General features: G+C 50.2%; 1 protein-coding gene and 1 long non-coding RNA gene across 4 annotated transcripts in view; one reads left to right on the top strand and one right to left on the bottom strand.

Annotated features, from left to right (window-relative positions):
* Nucleotides 1–1,417, bottom strand: part of LOC110344126 (uncharacterized) — a 17,495-nt gene extending 16,078 nt beyond the window's left edge. For both annotated transcript variants that reach the window (XR_002386443.2, XR_002386444.2), the window contains exon 1: nucleotides 851–1,417. This is a non-coding gene — a long non-coding RNA (uncharacterized LOC110344126). The remainder of the gene's footprint in view (nucleotides 1–850) is intronic.
* Nucleotides 1–16,627, top strand: part of Ubap1l (ubiquitin associated protein 1 like) — a 27,431-nt gene extending 10,804 nt beyond the window's left edge. The window contains exons 3-6 of one of the 2 annotated variants that reach the window (XM_004855631.4): nucleotides 5,783–6,298; nucleotides 7,938–8,147; nucleotides 15,700–15,801; nucleotides 16,247–16,627. In XM_004855631.4, coding sequence (XP_004855688.1) covers nucleotides 5,783–6,298; nucleotides 7,938–8,147; nucleotides 15,700–15,801; nucleotides 16,247–16,381 — 963 coding nt within the window. In that variant the 3' untranslated portion in view covers nucleotides 16,382–16,627. Of the gene's footprint in view, nucleotides 1–5,782; nucleotides 6,299–7,937; nucleotides 8,148–12,198; nucleotides 12,753–15,699; nucleotides 15,802–16,246 lie in introns of those variants that run through there. The other variant, XM_021237070.2, reaches the window with a different exon arrangement.

Below are 16,627 nucleotides of genomic sequence, written 5' to 3'. Positions count from 1 at the left end.
CTCATTCGTTCTTTATCGGCAAGTTAAGTTTATATGAAGATTTTGGGGGAAACTTATTGCATTTACACTATAACAGATGGATCTGGCTAGAGTGCAACATTCACATGATCTTGAAAAATAAAAGAACAAGACTGCAAAGAACTGTGGAGCTGGCTTGAGGCCCCCGTGGCTGGGGCCCCATGGTGGGCTACAGGGTGCTTCACAGAGCAGTTTGGGACTCACTCACCTGGCCCTTGAGGAACCTAAGGCTCAGAGAAAGAAGATGATTGTTTGTGATTAATGGCAGTGACAAGACTAAAAGCTAGGTCTCAACTCCACATCAGTGTATATTAGTAGGTGTGAGTCAGTGAGGTGTGAAGGCTAAGTTGCGGGGGGTGCTGTTGAGGGAAGTCAGGAAGAGAGCACAGTCCAGGCACGAGAGGGCTGGGGAGGCGAAGGGCGAGGTGCCCAGGGACCCAGGAGACCCAGCGCAGTGTTGCCCCATCAGCAGACCCTGGCGCTGCACAGAGGCTGCCCAGAACCAAAGTGTCCACAACCAAACCAAGCCCTGAGAAGCTAGAGCTCAGGGCACAAGGGCATATGCCCTATGTGGTAGGAGCTCCCACTCTCCCCTGGCAGCCTGTGCCGCCAGCTCTCCTACATGGTGCTGTCTTGTTGAGACAAGGAACTTGGTTTACGGATCCTGCAGTAGGGGTGGACGATCCCAACTTTCCCCTCCTGCTTAGCTCAGGCCACACTGAGCAGAGGTTATCCTGAAGAAGCCCTCTCCTGGGAGCAAAACCCGCACCTTCTGCCAAGGCCATGCCCACCTGCTGAGCCTGGCTGTGCCTCTCATCTGGTGGGTACCCACCTTCCGGGAGTCTCTTCCCCTTCCACAGCTGTCTTTCTCCTGCTGTGGGGCAGAACCAACAAGCAGAAAACCATGAGACTCCAAGATGATTGGCAGCCACCCCTGATAAATCCTCTGTGGTCCCTGGGCTGTATTCCCAGGGTTTGGAACTTGGAAAACACTGCCCATAGCAACGAGGTCATAAACAGTAGTTAGATCTCCAGGTGTACTTACAGTGGCCCAAAAGGAACAAAATAATAACGGCCACCATGCATTCATTGAGCACTCACATTCACCAGGCTTTGCTGGGTGCTCCTCATCTATTTGCTCTTCTGTCTTATTTTTTTTTTTTTTGGTACTGGGGATCAAACTTGGGTCCTTGTGCTTGCAGAGCAGACAATGGAACCACTGAGCTAAATCCCCGGCCCTCTTCTCTCTTATTTTTATCGTGGTCCACTTAGCAGGTGGATGTTCCTGCACCATGGCACAGGAAACCAAAGCTCCCAGCCAAGTGACCCACAAGGTCACATGTGGGTAGTGACATAGCCAGGATCTCAACAGGAATCTGTCAGACCTCAAAGCCACGCCCCTCCCCTCCTCCCTGCTGCCTCCCCAAGTCGGGTTTTGTCCTCAGTTTCCCTTTCATTCACTTCCTTTTTCCCTTTGTTGGTTGTCTTACAAAATACATTAATTGTGGTTTAAAAATTAATATGTATAAAACGGATTGACAAACATTTTTTGTAAGGGGCCAAATTATTAACCTCTGTGGAAATTACTTTGCTGTTGTGCGAAGAAAAGGCCCTGGAACACATAGCCAGCCACAGTAGATGGCTGCGGCCATGTTCTGAGGAAATCTTATTTACATAATCAGGATGGTGGGGCACTTTGGCCTGCAGGCAGTTTGCCTACCCCCAAGAGATAAAAAGCTTCCTCAACACCTTCCACCTGCCCTGTTCCCCACCCCCACCTCCCACAGCAACCTCTGTTACATTTTGTTTTGCTTTGCTTTGCTTTTGAAGTACCTGGGATTGAACCCAGGGCCTTGGTACTACATCCTCAATAGTATAATTTTTTTTTATATTATTGAGACAGGGTTTTGCTAAATTTCCCAGGCTGGGCTTAAACTTGCAATCCTCCTGCCTCAGCCTCCTAGTGTGCTGAGATTATAGGCATGCACCACCATGCTTGGCTTCTGTTACTCATTTTTAACATTTTCTTCCAGACATTCTTGTTTGTATATGTAAACAAATGCAATCATTTGCTCTTTTTTAAACAGATAATGTAACTTTTATATATACTGTTTTGATTTTTTCACTTGATATGGTATAAGATCTTTCTGCATTAGTACACAGAAAGTTTCGATTTTGTTTTGCACTGCATACCTTGTGTTATTTGAACTTATCATACTTTAATGAACTAGTACCCTGTGGATAGATAGTTTGGTTGTTCCTAGTCTTTTGCCATTACAAACAATGCTGCAGGGAACCACAGACTGAATGCCAATGTCCTTTAGAATTTGTTTTCGTATATTGTCAAATTGCCCTCTGTAGACCCACAGTGATTTACATCCCAATCCATATGCTAAGGGTGCCTTTTCCTCCTGTCCCCTTCCCAAGTCCCCATAGGAAAGTGTCAGCAGACAGATGTGCCCAGGGATAGGCAACTGGTATCTCAGGGTACTTCTAGTTTGCCTTTCTTTATTGATGAGGGAAGCTCAGCTGCTTTTCATATGTTTAGGAACCATTTGTATTTTCTTTCCTGTGGACTCTACATCCTTTGCCCACTTTTTCTGTTTGGCTGTTAATCTTTTTCTTATGTATTTTTAGGGATTTAATCTATTTAGTGAAGTTAGCCCTTTATCTATGATATGGGTGCCACCACCCCCAATTTGTCATTGGTCTTTGACCTTGCTTCTGGGGTGTTTGCCATGTGTATTTTATGCACTGGTGCTCATGGTGGGGTGGTGATAATAGTAGAATTATCTTTCTTTCTTTTTTTTTTTTTGGCAGTATGGGGATTGAACTCAGGACCTTACACTTTCAAGGCGGGCGGCAGCACCACTGAGCTAAATCCCCAGCCCGGAATTATCTTTTCTTTTATAGTTTCTAGGTTTTGATCTAAAGTCAGAAAAGCTTTGCCCACCTGAGATATAAAGATATCTCTCCTGTTTTCTCCTGGTACTTTCATGGCTTCATGTCATCTATTTGAATCTTTGACCCTTTTGGAATTAATCCTTGCGTACATAAAGTGCAAGAAGAGATGTACCCCAGACTGGCCTTGGACTCACCATGCAATGTAGCCCAGACTAGGCTTGAACTCACAGTGATCCTCCTGCCTCAGTCTCCTGAGTACTAGGATTACATGCATGCACCACCACACCTGTGTCTGTCTTTCTGCCTACTTGACCCCTCTCCCCCTCCCCAAACACCACTTCCCCTAACCTAGCCTCTCCCTTAATTGTCCATGGGAAAGCACTGAAATTGCTTATTAAATTACTCAGGTATTTATTTCTTGCAATGCTAGGGATCAAAACTCAGGCTTTGCACATGCTAGGCAAGTGCTTGATCATCCCTGTAGCCATAAAAGTTTTGTATTTTGCGGGGGGGTGGGTACCGGGGATTGAACTTGGGTCCTTGCGCTTGTGCAGCAGGGGGCGAAACCACTGAGCTAAATCCCCGGCCCAAGTTTTGTATTTTTGATAGAGTTTTATGTTTCCTGTTCTTCTTTTTTTTTTTTTTTTTGGTACCAGGGATCGAACTCGGGTCCCTGCGCTTGCACAGCAGGCGGCAAAACCACTGAGCTAAATCCCCGGCCCCTATGTTTCCTGTTCTTGACGTGTGTGTGTGTGTGTGTGTGTGTGTGTGTGTGTGTGTGTGTGTGTGTGTGTGTTAGTTTAAAGGCAGCGAACCAAAGTTCTTTATTTTTGCTTCATTTATAAACTCGCAAGTTAGATTATTTATGTGGGCTTCCAGTCACTGTTTTTGCTGTTGTGCCAGGGGTTGAACCTGAGGCCTGCATGTAGGAAAGAGCTCTTCCTCTGAGCTGTACCCTATCCCTTACAGAGTGCTTTTGTAGGTGGCCTGATACTGCAGTAGAGAGAGCACTACTTTCCGGTAGACAGGAACACAGCGTGGCCACTCACCAGCAGTCTGTCCTCAGCAAATAAAACCATCTCAGTGATCATTTTCCTAATCTAAATATGGATGACACTTGATCCTACTTAGTAGAATTTTTTTTTTTGGTATGGGGATCGAACTCAAGTCCTTGCGCTTCTGAGGCAGGCGGTGGAACCACTGAGCTAAATCCCTGGCCTCTACTTAGCAGAGCTCACCAAGGATTAGATTACTCCATTTCCTGGGCCCCAAAGTAACCTTGGATGGCAGGAAAGAGGAGCAGGAGGTATTGTAACAGGGATTTAGAGGCTGGGCCAGGAGATGCCCAAAGGGTAACAAAAAACACAAGAAAGCTTGGCATCTCTGCTTCAGCTTTACGTCTCCCTTATCACATGAAAACTTTGGATCAGATCCCTGCTCAGCTCTGCACGTAAGCATGCTAATCACTAAGGAGTATTACAAGGTTCATTAGCCCTAAATTTACCTAGGCTATCTTTCAAGACTGAAGATACCAAGATGAGAATAATTTTTAGAATTTGTAAGGACATCCAACTGCCAGCTTTTACAAAGTCCAGTTCCAGATGCCCTGGAAAAATGGCTGGAAGTCTTTTTTTTTTTTTAGTACCAGGGATTAAACTCAGGACCTAGTGCTTAAGAGGCAGGTGGCTGCACCACTGAGCTACATCCCCAGCCCAGAAGTCTTAAGTCATTGTCCTAAACCTGCAGCCACCTCGGATTCCAGGAAAAGCAGAACCTTGCAGATCACCCCATGATGTGGTCACCCCCAGGGAGAGCAATTACCCCATGAGGGGAACTGAGGGTGCCTCACAAAGCAGGAGCTGCCCTCTCATAATGGGAACCACATCCTCAGATGCTGATGGCTCTCCCAAGACCTCAGAAAACTACCTGAGCTACCCATCAGCCAGGCCTCCGCTTGACCACGATTCCTCCATTGCCAGGGGCATAACCCCCAGTGATGGCTGCAAAACCCCAGCACTTGCCTTTCTTCCCCTTTTCTATAAAAGTCCAGAGTGTCTTTAACAGCTCTGTGCATCCCAGTGTGACCACGCTGATAAAAGCTCCGTCCTTGCCCTTCACTGCTGCCCAGCTCCTGCGTTAGCTTTATGGGACAGGTGGCCAGGCCTGGTCTGCTTTTGCCCCAAACTCCAGTGACAGTATTAATCTTTTTTTTGGTTTGGTTGGGTTTTTTTTTTTTTGGTACTGGGGATCGAACTCAGGTCCTTGTGCTTGTGCAGCAGGTGGCGAAACCACTGAGCTAAATCCCCGGCCCAACAATATTATTCTTGAGGACGTCTGGCTACCTGGACCAGCCTCCAGGGCTGGGTGACTGTTAGCAAGTGGTGCCGGCCTCCAGTGAAGGCTTCTTTGCCAAGAACAAGGTTTACTGAAGAAAAACTTCTTAAATTGTATAGGTTTTTTTTTTTTCTGTACCGGGGATCCAACTCGGGACCTTGCACTTTCAAGGCAGGCAGCAGAACCAAAGTGCTAAATCCCTGGCCCTGGAGAAAAAGCCTTTAAAAGTAACTCTTATTCAATGACGTACTGAATGACTCAGGGTTTTAGACGTCGGATTTTAGCACATTTCACTGTAACATGTTCCTCACTTGTCCAGAGTTGCCATTAGCCGGTTAGTGACATCTGTTGACCCCACTGATAGCTGAAATCAAGGTGGCATAGGCTTCGAAGGACACTCGAGGCTCTGAATCAGAAGCCGCCTGGGCCTGGCGGGTCCCCAGGCCAGGGGTGAGGGATCCCAGTGCCCCTTTTCCCCGCACCCAACCCCAGCCCTGGTTCGCCCTCACTGCGCTTCTCTCCACAGCATGACTTTAGCCTGGAGAGGAAGGCGCTCTTCTGCACAGAGGCTGCCATCCGAGGACACGGCCCCTACCAGTGCGGTGCCCTGGGCGCGGCGTCGGCCCCTCCGGCCTGGCTCTTGCTGCTCAGCCCAGACAGCGGCCTGGCACCCCCGCTTGCGGAGCCTGGACCCCAGGAGCCGCCCGGGGACGAGCAGGAGGCCGCCGCCGGGGAGGAGAAGGACGCCTCCTCCGCCAGCGAGGGCGAGCGGGACCCTGGCAGCTCGCGGCCCGGCTCCCCAGCCACCCCGGAACCCGCCCGTCGCCGCTCGCTGCTCGGCCGTTTGTCTGGGAGCAGCCTAGCCGCCCGGCCCCGCGCGTTGCTGCGCAGCTTCCGCGGCCACCATGCGCGCAGCCTCTGTGGGGCGCCCGCACCCCCGGAGCCCGCGCCACAGCCCCCGCCGCCCGCCCCCGCACTGCCCCCGCGGCCCGCCACGGCTGGCGCCATGGCCCCGCTGCGGAGCCACAAGCCCACGGTCTCGGTAAGGACACGGTGCGCGGCCAAAGCCCCGGGTTCCGGCCTCCCGCGCCTCTCCTCCCCGCCTTCACCTGCCCCACCTGGAGCTGTAGCGCTGTCCTTCTTCAGCCCTTGGCCTAGAAGAATACCTGCCCTGAGGCCCCCTTCTCCCCGTTTCCCGCTGTGCCTGCTTTGCCACCATGACCATAAGCCGGGTGATTACCCACGAGTGTCTCTTCCAATGGAAGAGGGCGCCTAGCTGCAGACACGACCCAGGGGGTGCTCAGTGAATGTCTGTTGAGTTAAAGAAGCGGCACAGATCAGGGCGTCCCTGGGCTGGCTAAACTGGAGGCTCAATGGAGGGATTTCCCGGTACAGTGACTTTGGCCACTGGGCCACACGGAGGGTTAGCTAGTCAAACCTCAGGATGGGGCTGTGGAAAAGGACATGGGACAAGATCCAGTGCTGGACGGGCATCACGTGTTGAGAGATGCCCAGGCTGCCAGGCATGGGAAGGCTCCCACCTGGGGGGCGCGGGTGGGAGTGAGGCACCTGCATTCACAGCCAAGTCAAAGAAATGTCACACTCAGGGCCCTCGCTTTGTCCCTTCCAAGGACTTGTCCCCAGTGTCATGTTTACAGCTGTTTGTCCTTTTTCTTTAAGAGGTCCCTCCAGATTGTTTAAGCAGCAGACTACAAAGCCTGGATCCGTAGCAGATGGGGTAGGATAGGCAGCAGAGGGTGGCATTTGGGCACAGCTTTCTGTCCCACAGTTGGGCCAAGAGAAGCTGCAGAATAAGGCCGAGTTGGCTGAATTAACCAGAGACAGACTTGAGGTCTGGCTCTTGTCATCACTGTTGTGTGACCTTAGGCAGATCATGGATGCAGATGTTCTTCACCCTAGAGTGGGGCATGGCAGGGAGCCCTAAGAAGATGGGGTCGGGTGGGGAATTCACATGCCCACATCCACACTCTGCCCTGGCTTTCCTTGGGAGGAGGGAACGGGTCTGTGTTTAGGGCTTTGCTAGCCTGTGCCCTGCAAGAGCCCAGCCCAGGTGAACTCCACAGGAACCACCCCATACCCTCTCACTGCGATGCAGGGTAAGGAGCCCTCTGAGTCAGGGCCAGGTCCCAAATGTGTGTTCTGTATCAGGTCATTAACTTCTCTGAACCTTGATCTCAGTATCTGTAAAATGAAATAATAGAATGATTCTATCATATTTCTTGGGGTCTTTTCCTCCTTTCTCTTTTTACAGGAGAGGGGGGATTGGGTCTCATTGTATTGCCCATGTTGGTCTCAAACTTCTGGGGCTCCAGCGATTCTCCTGCCTCGCCTCTTGAGTAGCTGGGAGCGCAGATGTGTGCCATCATTCGAAGCTTCCTATCATAATCATCTGCAGAGTGTTCCAAGCAGTAAATGAAATGCAGCCTTGCTGCAGTGCCACTTTACCAACTACTTTGCTCACATTGTCTCAATTAAGCCTCCTAACAACCCTGCGGGTGCTTGTGAGATGCCTGTTTCGCATACAAGTGAAGTGAGTGACCTGTGGGGAGCTGGGGTCTGCAGGACTCTGTAGAAGGTGGTACGTGAAGCCACCCTGTAAAATCTGCAGCCCAGCCGGTGTCTCCTGTGGTAACTGACATGCCAGCCTATCTGTATTTCAGTCCCTCAGCCCGTACACCTGCCTGCCACCTCTTAGGGGGACACCCCAGCCTCTCAACTCCTACAGATCACACCCTGATTCTGCAGCTGACCTGCTATCCGCCCTGAGCCAGGAGGAGCAGGAGCTCATTGGGCCTGTGGTGGCCCTGGGATACCCCCTGGGAAGGACCATCGTGGCTCTGCAGAAGACGGGGAGGCAGAGCCTGAGCCAGGTGAGTGGGGGTTGGAAGCTGGAGTCGGTGAGTGGCCATGGGTTTTTTTTCCTTTATGTTAATGAAGTTCTGCTGTCTTCTTTTTAGAGGTACAACCTCAGGCTGGTGTTAATTATTGGGGTTTGTGAGCAAGCTTCCAGACCCTTCTGCTACCTCCCCCGCAGGAATTTATCAGCAGTTCCCATGTCCACTGGTGGAGTCTCAAAATTCTACTCCTGTCCCAGTTCCTGCCCCAAATATGGGAAGCTGGAGCTTTGGACAGTCAATTTCTCTCCAGAAAGGCCCAAGAGAACTTATTCTAGTGGGTTGTTTGATTGTTTGCAGTACTAAGGATTGAAACCAGGGCTTTTGCACTGAGCTACATCCTCATCCCCTTTTTATTTTTATTATTTTTTTTTATATTAAGACAGGATCTCACTAAGTTGTGAAGTTGCCTAGGCTGGGACTCCAACTTGCAATCCTCCTGCCTCAGCTTCCTGGGGTGCTGGGATTACAGGGATGTGCCACCATGTCCAGCGGAGAGAGATTTTTAAAAAATCTGCATTGTCCAATATAGTAGCCTCTAGCTATATGTGGTTACTTGCAATGTGTGACTAAGAAACTAAATTTTAAATTTTATTTTGTTGTAATTCATTTCAATTCACGACCATATTGGAGAGCACAGCTCCAAGCCCCCCCCCCCCCCGCATTGAACCTGTCTCTCTCTTCCCACTTACCCACCCATCCCTCTAGTCCTGAGTATTTACTGGCCACTTCCTAGGGTTAAGGTGAGGCCAAGAGCTAGAGGGGAAACCAAGGCACATCTACACCTGCACAGTGGGTAGTTTTCCCTGGAAGCAGGCTCAGATGGAGTTTGGCAGGCAAGATGTTTGTGAAAGAGGCCCTTGGGACCAGTCCTGCGGAAGTGAGGGGACGGAAGCCAAAGTGGCAGAGGGAGAAGTTGAGCTGTACACAGCGCCTGCCAACACCGCTTCTGTGAGGTCCCTCTGGCCCCTCCGGCCCCTCCGAGTGTCCTAAGTGGGTTGACATTGTGGTCGGGCCTTTATACCTCTGCTTCAGCCAGTCCTTGCCTGTGGAAAGGGGTGACTTGAGAGACATGGGTCTCTGTAACAAACCCCCAAATTGAGTAGCTCAATACAACAACCATTGATTTGCTCATGATTCTCTGGGCTGATAGTTTGGGTCGGACACAGCCCGGTGGTTCTGCTGGTCTCATTGTGGCTCCAGATTGGTAACAGTTGGTTCCAAGAGAGGATGCGTGAAACTGCAAGGCCTCCCACGGCCTCAGCTGTTTTAAGACAGGGTCACTTTGATCTTAGCTAGTCTCTCAAAGTATGTCTTAGGCCAGCCCAGACTTAAAGGGTGGAAAAACAGACTGCCTCTGGATGAGAGAGGCTGCAAAGAATTTATGGCCATGCTCTAGGTACCACAAGGAGGTTCCAGTGTTCAGCAGAGGCTTCATTAAGCTGCCAAGCTTTGAGCTGGACTTTGAAGCCAGATTAGACTGAGTTTGATGTAAGGAAAAAGGATGCTATTCCAGGCAGGAGGGACAAGTGAAGGAAGAGGTGAGGACAGGAAGGAAGAGTTTGGAAGGCCCTGATCTAACCAGTCTTTTGGAGGAGAGGGCTGCTGGGAAATAAAAACGGAAGGGGAATCAGGGACAGACTGAGGGTACCTTGAAGGCTGGGCTGAGAATTTGATAAATGACCCGATAGCTACAAGGGAAGGAGGGGACAGGGAGTGACCTGAATGCCATTGCCCACACCCCCAGCCCAGTGTGACATCCCCCTGCAAGTGTTCTCTAAGATTGGGAGCTCTGGTTGGAAAGCTGGTCCCGGGGCAGTTGGCACTCATTTGTTTTTCTCCTGTCTCTGCCCCCCACCCCGCCCCTATCAGAGGGCTTGGGCACCTTCTCTGTATCACTGACTGCAGAATACAAGTCCCCAAGGTCTGAGGCTGAGGCCTGCTTTGGGGGGAAGGAGTGGCAGGGGGGTGACTCTCATCCTGGAGCCAGAAGCAGGGTGTACTGCTGCCAGGCTGGGAGGACGGAAATATTCCTGGGCCCCTTGCCTGCCTACCCACCCACTCTTGCTTCTGCACTACTCTGGAATCATCAGCCTGTGTCCTTTTGAGAAGGAAAACTTCCAACATGGTCACCCCATGGGTCTAAACCGAACACTAGTCTGAGAGCATTCAATTAGGTCATCTGGATTCTCCAAGGTTACTGTGCTATTACTGCCCTGAGCACTTTGCAGACAAAACTGAGGCCAGGGAGGTTCATCTGGCTTGTCAGGGGCAACACCAGGACTGAGGCCAGGCTGGTGTGACCCAGAATCTTTGTTGCACAGTGCTTTTCTCCCACTTCCTGTGTGAGAACCTCCTAGAACAGCAATCCAGGCTGATCTGAGATTTGAGAGCAGATCTAACTCTACCTTCAGCTGCTGCTACAAAGCCTAGAGCATGGCCAAGAAGCAGGTCAAGAGGGCTGTGAGGGGCCAGGTCCCCCAGGGAGCTCTGACAAGCCTCCTCAGTCCCTTTGGGCCGGGTGACAAGGCTCCAGTTGCTGCCTATCATGGCGGGGTCTGAAGATAAGTGCAGCCAGGGCAGGCACTGTCCTCCTAGACGGTGGCAGCAAGAATCTCACTGGAGGCCGGGGTTTCCTTTGCCTCCGGGTCAGAGCTTAGAAAGACAAGGGGAGAAGAGCTCCCCCGGCCATCTCTGTGACCCCAGCAGGAGGGCCCCTAGAGGGAGAGAAGGGAAGGATGTTTCGGAAATGTTTGTGTGGGGAGAGGGTCGAGGGAGGAGTGTCTGGTGTGAGGATCAGATCCAGGATCCACAGAGCCCAGTTTTCTCCTTTGCCCGCTGGGCTTCACTATGTATCTGGGAAACCCCTCTGAGGGCAGCATAGACGGTCCGAAATTTTATCATATTCTTTCCCCTCTCAAAGTTCTTGAACGTGAAAGGTTGGCAGGCATACTGCCAAAGTGATTTAGGCTGCCTTGCAGCTAGGCAAGGGAATTATTCTTTAACAAACTGAAAATGAGTGGAAAATAAAGAGACTGATTCAAAAGAAAGTGGAGAATATGAAGATGACTTTGAAAAGGACCTTGAGTGGTTAATTAATGAAAAAGAAATTGATCCCAGCATAATAGAGATGGCTTATGAGAAGGAAGAGAATATTAATCAGGAATTAAAAGAAAATGAAACAGAAATAGAACACATGAAACAACTTTCTGATCTTGATAAATCTTTGAAGGATGAGGTTTCACCAAGAAGAAAGGACTTTATTTCTGTCCCAAGTATTCAGTCTTTGGATCGCATATCAGATTCAGACAGGGAAAACTCTTTTCAGGACTCCAAACTAGAAAGTCAGAAAGACCTGGAGGAGGAAGAGGATGAGGAAGTAAGCAGATATATTAAGGAGAAAATTATACAAGCTAACAAACTTCTACAGACCCAAGAACCCATGGATGATAAAAGGGAATGAAAACTTAAGTTCAAGGACAAATTAGTTGATCTGGAAGTTTCTCCACTAAAAGACAGTGATACTTACAAAACTTATTTTGAAAATGAAAATAATATGTCTGGAAAACTGTCACAGTTATGTATTTCCAATGAGTTAGGGCAAGAGAATGTACTCCTGTCACTTACTGAAGGAAGCTTCGAAAAAAACAAGGATATGAAGATACTGGTAGAGAAAGATGGAAAGTTTGAACTTCTGAATTTACAAGATATTGAGAGCCAGGGGTTTTTGCCCCCCCTTATTAATGCTAATAGTACCGAAAGTGAACCCCAGCAGTTGTTACTCAGATCTCCCAGCTCGTCTATCAGTGGTGTCAAGAAAGAAGAGCCCCCGGCAAAGATTCAGATTACTCAGTCATCACCAGGAGAGCCCCTGGCTTCTGTCCCTCAGCCACCACCCAACCCCAAGACTCATCCACGCTCTGCTGCCACCTCAGATCGAAATAAAGGAAATGGGAAATCTGATCATCGGACACAGTCTGCCAATATATTTCCAGTGACCTCAACATACTATCTTTCCCTTCAACAGAAGGAACTCCGGAAACAGCTAGAAAGGAAGAGAGAGAAGCTTAAGAGAGAAGAAGAAGAAGAGAAAATAGAAGAAGAGAAATAAAAGAAAAAAGAGAACGACATGGTCTTCAAAGCATGGTTGCAAAAAAAGAGAGAGAAGTTTCTAGAAATATGGAGAATCCAGCTTGCTAAGCAAATTGAGGACATGAACAGCAGACAAGAAGACAGAGATCCACAAGAAGCTTTCTGATTGTGGCTTAAGAAAAAGCATGAGGAGCCGATGAAAGAAAGAAAGTCAGAAGAACTAAGAAAGCAAGAGGAATGGTTATTCTTCCTCCAAGGAACAGAAGGCCGGGAAAAGGCTTTTAAACAATGGCTAAGAAGGAAACGAATAGAGAAAATAGCAGAGCAACAGACTGTTGAAGAGAGAGCTAGACAGCTACAACTAAAGCAAGGCGTTCGAAACACTTACAGAGCTACCTGTATAATACGTCAGAAGCCAAATCTTTTCGCTTTGCTGATCATTATTACTGAAGGAATCTATTAAACATCTGGTAGCTGCTATTATCAAAATTTTGGATATCATTTTTTATGGTTCTTGTGTCTTGGTAATACGCTAAATTATGAATACTCTAAATTATGGTATTTATCTTTTGGTGATACTGTTATTTTTAACACAAAATAAATTCAATTTTGAAAAAATAAAAAAGAATCTCACTGGATTGGGAATACTGTGTTCCCAGATTGAGATTTGCCACCTGTGTGGCATTGCTGGGTGGCCTTCTTCCCCAGTGGACAGTCATGGGGTATCCCAAGGGGCCTTTGGATGGCTTCATCTACCCTCCCTGTTCTGTGAAGTTCTGCCATCATGTAAGCCACCCCTTTGGGTTCAGATTCTTTCTCCTCTAGAAAGACACACACTGCAGTAAATCCTTTTAGGCCTAGATAAATGACAGATGAGCCAGGTATGGTAGTGCATGCCTGTAATCCTAGCACTGGGGGAGAATCATAAGTCTGAGCCCAGCCTGGGCAGCTTAGTGACTTAATGAGACCCTGTCTCAAAATAAAAATGGGGTGGAGATGTAACTCAATATGAAGACCCTAGGTCCAATTCTCAGTACAGAAACAAAGCAAACAAATAAAAAATATCAGATGACCCAAGGGAGGACATCGGTGATGGAGACAGCATGCTTAGAGGAGTCGGGGGAAGAGGAGATACAAAAGCAAAGCTTTGTGCATTGCACCATCCTTCTTTCCACAGATTTGCTCTGCCTCTCTCCTGGCATAGGCAGGGGCCCAGGGCAAGGTCCAGACTCACTAAAGGAACCCAGACACAGCAGGCACCTTCTTTGGGGGTTTCTCCATTCACAGGATAGAGGAGGAACATGTGTATGACACTAAAGACTTCTGGAGACCCTAGGACATTCTCACCTACCCAGGGGCCTGAGGCAAGCCTGGTAGCTTCTATAATCCCATAGGTCCCCAAAGCGGACCAAGCAGCAGAATCTTTACAGGTACAGATCCCCAGGCCTGTCCTGAAGGTCGCCCTGATATGCAGCATGGCTTGGGGCCAGCTGTCCCTGGAGCCACACATGAGAATCACCCGGAGAGCTATTAACACAGCCCTGTTTCCTGGCCACACCCTAGACCAGAGATAGCAGAGCCTCTGGAGTGAGGTCCAGGAAGTGAAGTCAGTAGTTTTCCAAGTGTCCAGGGTGGTTTCTATGGGACCCAAGGTTGAGAGCCATTGCCATGGATGAGCCAAAAGCTGAAGGAGAGCATCCACCTTCCTCCCCTGTCCTCTCTGTCCCCCTGCCGGACAAGGCGCTGAGTGAGAGGTGATCTGGACCCTTGTCCTGGAACCACCTGCCCAGCCTGGACCTCAGTTTCCTCACCTGGGAGGGAGGTTTGGGCCTGTGGCTCAGAGCAAGATCCTGTCCCTCTGGCCAGTGCATCGGCCTTCATCTCTGTAAGACTGAGGGCCTTACCAAACACTCCAAGGAGCTGACTAGTGAAGCACACCCAGGAATCCCAGCGGTGCCTTCAGAATGTAAGACCAAGAGCCTTACCAAACACTCCGAGCTGACTACAGCGAAGAACACCTGGGAAGGAACACACCGGACAAGTTGGAAAATAAAACAGACCTTTATTAGTCTGGCCAGACGGCACTCCCAAAGCAAAATAGCTTAGAGAGGCAGCTGTCTCAGAGTCCGAGGCTGTTTTTATAGGGGCTTGAGGGGGAAGTTAACATATAGTATTAAAGAAAAGGGAACAAAGGTTAGTGGTCGACTGTCACGTATTGATGGTCAGCAGACATTTGCAGCTTGTTCTAAAAATTGTGGTGCCCAGAACATCAGTTCCGGGCAAACAAGGAGTTGAGTAGTTTACTTTGGGACTTTAGGTCTGTTACAGATTTTTATCTAGTGTCCCAAAACTAACAAGCATCTTTATGCGTTAACTCACATTTAATTACAATGAGGCTGGAGAAAAGGAACAAAGGTTATGCAGTCCCACATCTCCCAGGCAGCTGATTGCAGCCAGGGCAGTGAGGAGCTGCATCAGTTTGAAAACCATTCAACCAGACCATCCCAATCTCTGCCTGCCCTGAAGGTGTGCAGAAACCCGCCCTGCTCCTTCTCTGCGAATACCCCTAATCCTCCAGGTCAGGAGCCTTCATCTGGCACCGACCACCTATAAATCCTGCTTTGATTTGCCTGGCACTGACGTCCTGCATCTGGTTTATCTCCCATGCTAAGCTGTAAGTTCCTTCAAGGTCATTCTTAATTCATTTCATAAATGCAGCATCTGTTTATTTAAGAGCTCCTTCCAACTGCCATGCTGGGGCTGGGGACACAGTGACAGGCAAGACCAACCAGCCCCTCTCACGTGGGGCAGGAAGTGAGAGAGGACAAAGAGGAAGTGGAGCAATCACAGGGCTCTGTGTGCCACAAAAGGAGCTCAGGGACACAGCCAGTGGAGACCCAGGTGGCAGAGGCTTCCCAGAGGGGCCAGCGCTGGCCTGTGCTGAGGCAGCCCGTGGCTGGGACAGGGTGGAACAGGCCCTTCAGCGTCCACCATCTCTACTCACCCTCTCCAGAGGGTAAAGGAGCCCCAGTGATTTGAACAGGGATTGACACAGAGGATATGGCCCCTGTGGGCCCCTGCCCACTGCCTCTCCCCCAGCTATAGAGGCTCAGGGAGTCCTGGGGATGGAGATGTCAGGGTGGGGAGGGGCCCCTCACAGTGGGTGCTTACCGGGATCGGGGAGTGTGTATGTCCCCACTCTCTGAAAGGCCCTTTCCTGGACTCCAGCCCCCACCTTGGGACAGTGGTGGGGACCACAGTCCAGTTGTCCTGAGGTCTTTAAAGGGGGGCCTCTGCTTCTGTTTTGGCTCCTGGGATCTCTGGGCCCTGTTGCATGCAGGGGGGTTTCCCAGCTCCCTTGGTCTTGAGCTCAAACTGCACACCATCTACTGCTTGTCTTCTTACCATCCCACCCTCTCTGCCCACTTCTGTCCAGTTTCTCGGCTACCTGAGCGCTCGGGAGAGGCTGCTGCAGCAGGGCTATGAGGAGGGCCTGGTGGATGAGGCCATGGAACTGTTCCAGTACTCTGAGAGCAAGGTCAGCGGGGCCTCCTTCCTGGGTCCTTCGGGATGAGGGTACACCCATCCCTGAGCAGCCTGCGGGGTGATGGACATGAAAGGTGATCAGAAACAGGGAAACAAGGAGAGGGGCAGTAGAGAAAGGGCAGTTGGAGGGCTGGGGTCTGAGGAGGGAAGCTAGCCGCTGGGCGTGGGCAGGGTCCCCAGGCTCCTTGTCCCATATTCACACCCAAGCACAGGGGGTCGAGAATAGCAGGAGGTGGAGGTGAGGCCAGGCCAGGGCCTTCTTTCCTGAGCAGAGGAAGAGAGGTCAGAGGCCACATCACCTCAGAGGTGCAAAAACATAGCAAGGGCCTCCCAGGATCAGGCTGGCCTGGACGGTGGAGAGGCAGCTTCCTGGGGTGAAGTGCTGTGGGCACCAGGACTGGGCTGCCCAGGGTCCCAGCACCTTCCTGTGCCCTCAGGCCGGGGAGTTCCTTCGCCTCTGGGAACAGTTCAGCGACATGGGCTTCCAGCAGGAGCGGATCAAGGAAGTGCTGCTGGTACACGGCAACCGTGGTGAGGAAGCCTTGGAGGAGCTGGTGGCCTGTGCCCAGTGACCACTGCAGCCCTCCACTGCTGGCAGCTGTCCTGTGTCATGGAAACCAAACTGGACAAACAAAGCTACGCAAGTAAAAAGCACAAACAATCCCAAGGTTGGGAGAAACACCACACCCAGCCAGCAGCGCTCCAGGAGAGGGAGGCGGGACTGAGCTTTTTGTACAAGCCTGGCACACTGCCTGTGTTCAGCTTTCTCTGTATTAATAGCTTTGCTTTTGAGAAAATTAAAAAAAAAATGATAGGCA

This window comes from Heterocephalus glaber, unplaced genomic scaffold, assembly GCF_053883595.1.
Source record: "Heterocephalus glaber isolate CG9 unplaced genomic scaffold, H.glaber_assembly_v1.0 deba00001689, whole genome shotgun sequence".
NCBI lineage: Eukaryota > Metazoa > Chordata > Mammalia > Rodentia > Bathyergidae > Heterocephalus > Heterocephalus glaber.
Note: the sequence above shows the minus strand (reverse complement) of the source record. Positions and strands in the feature narration are given on the sequence as shown.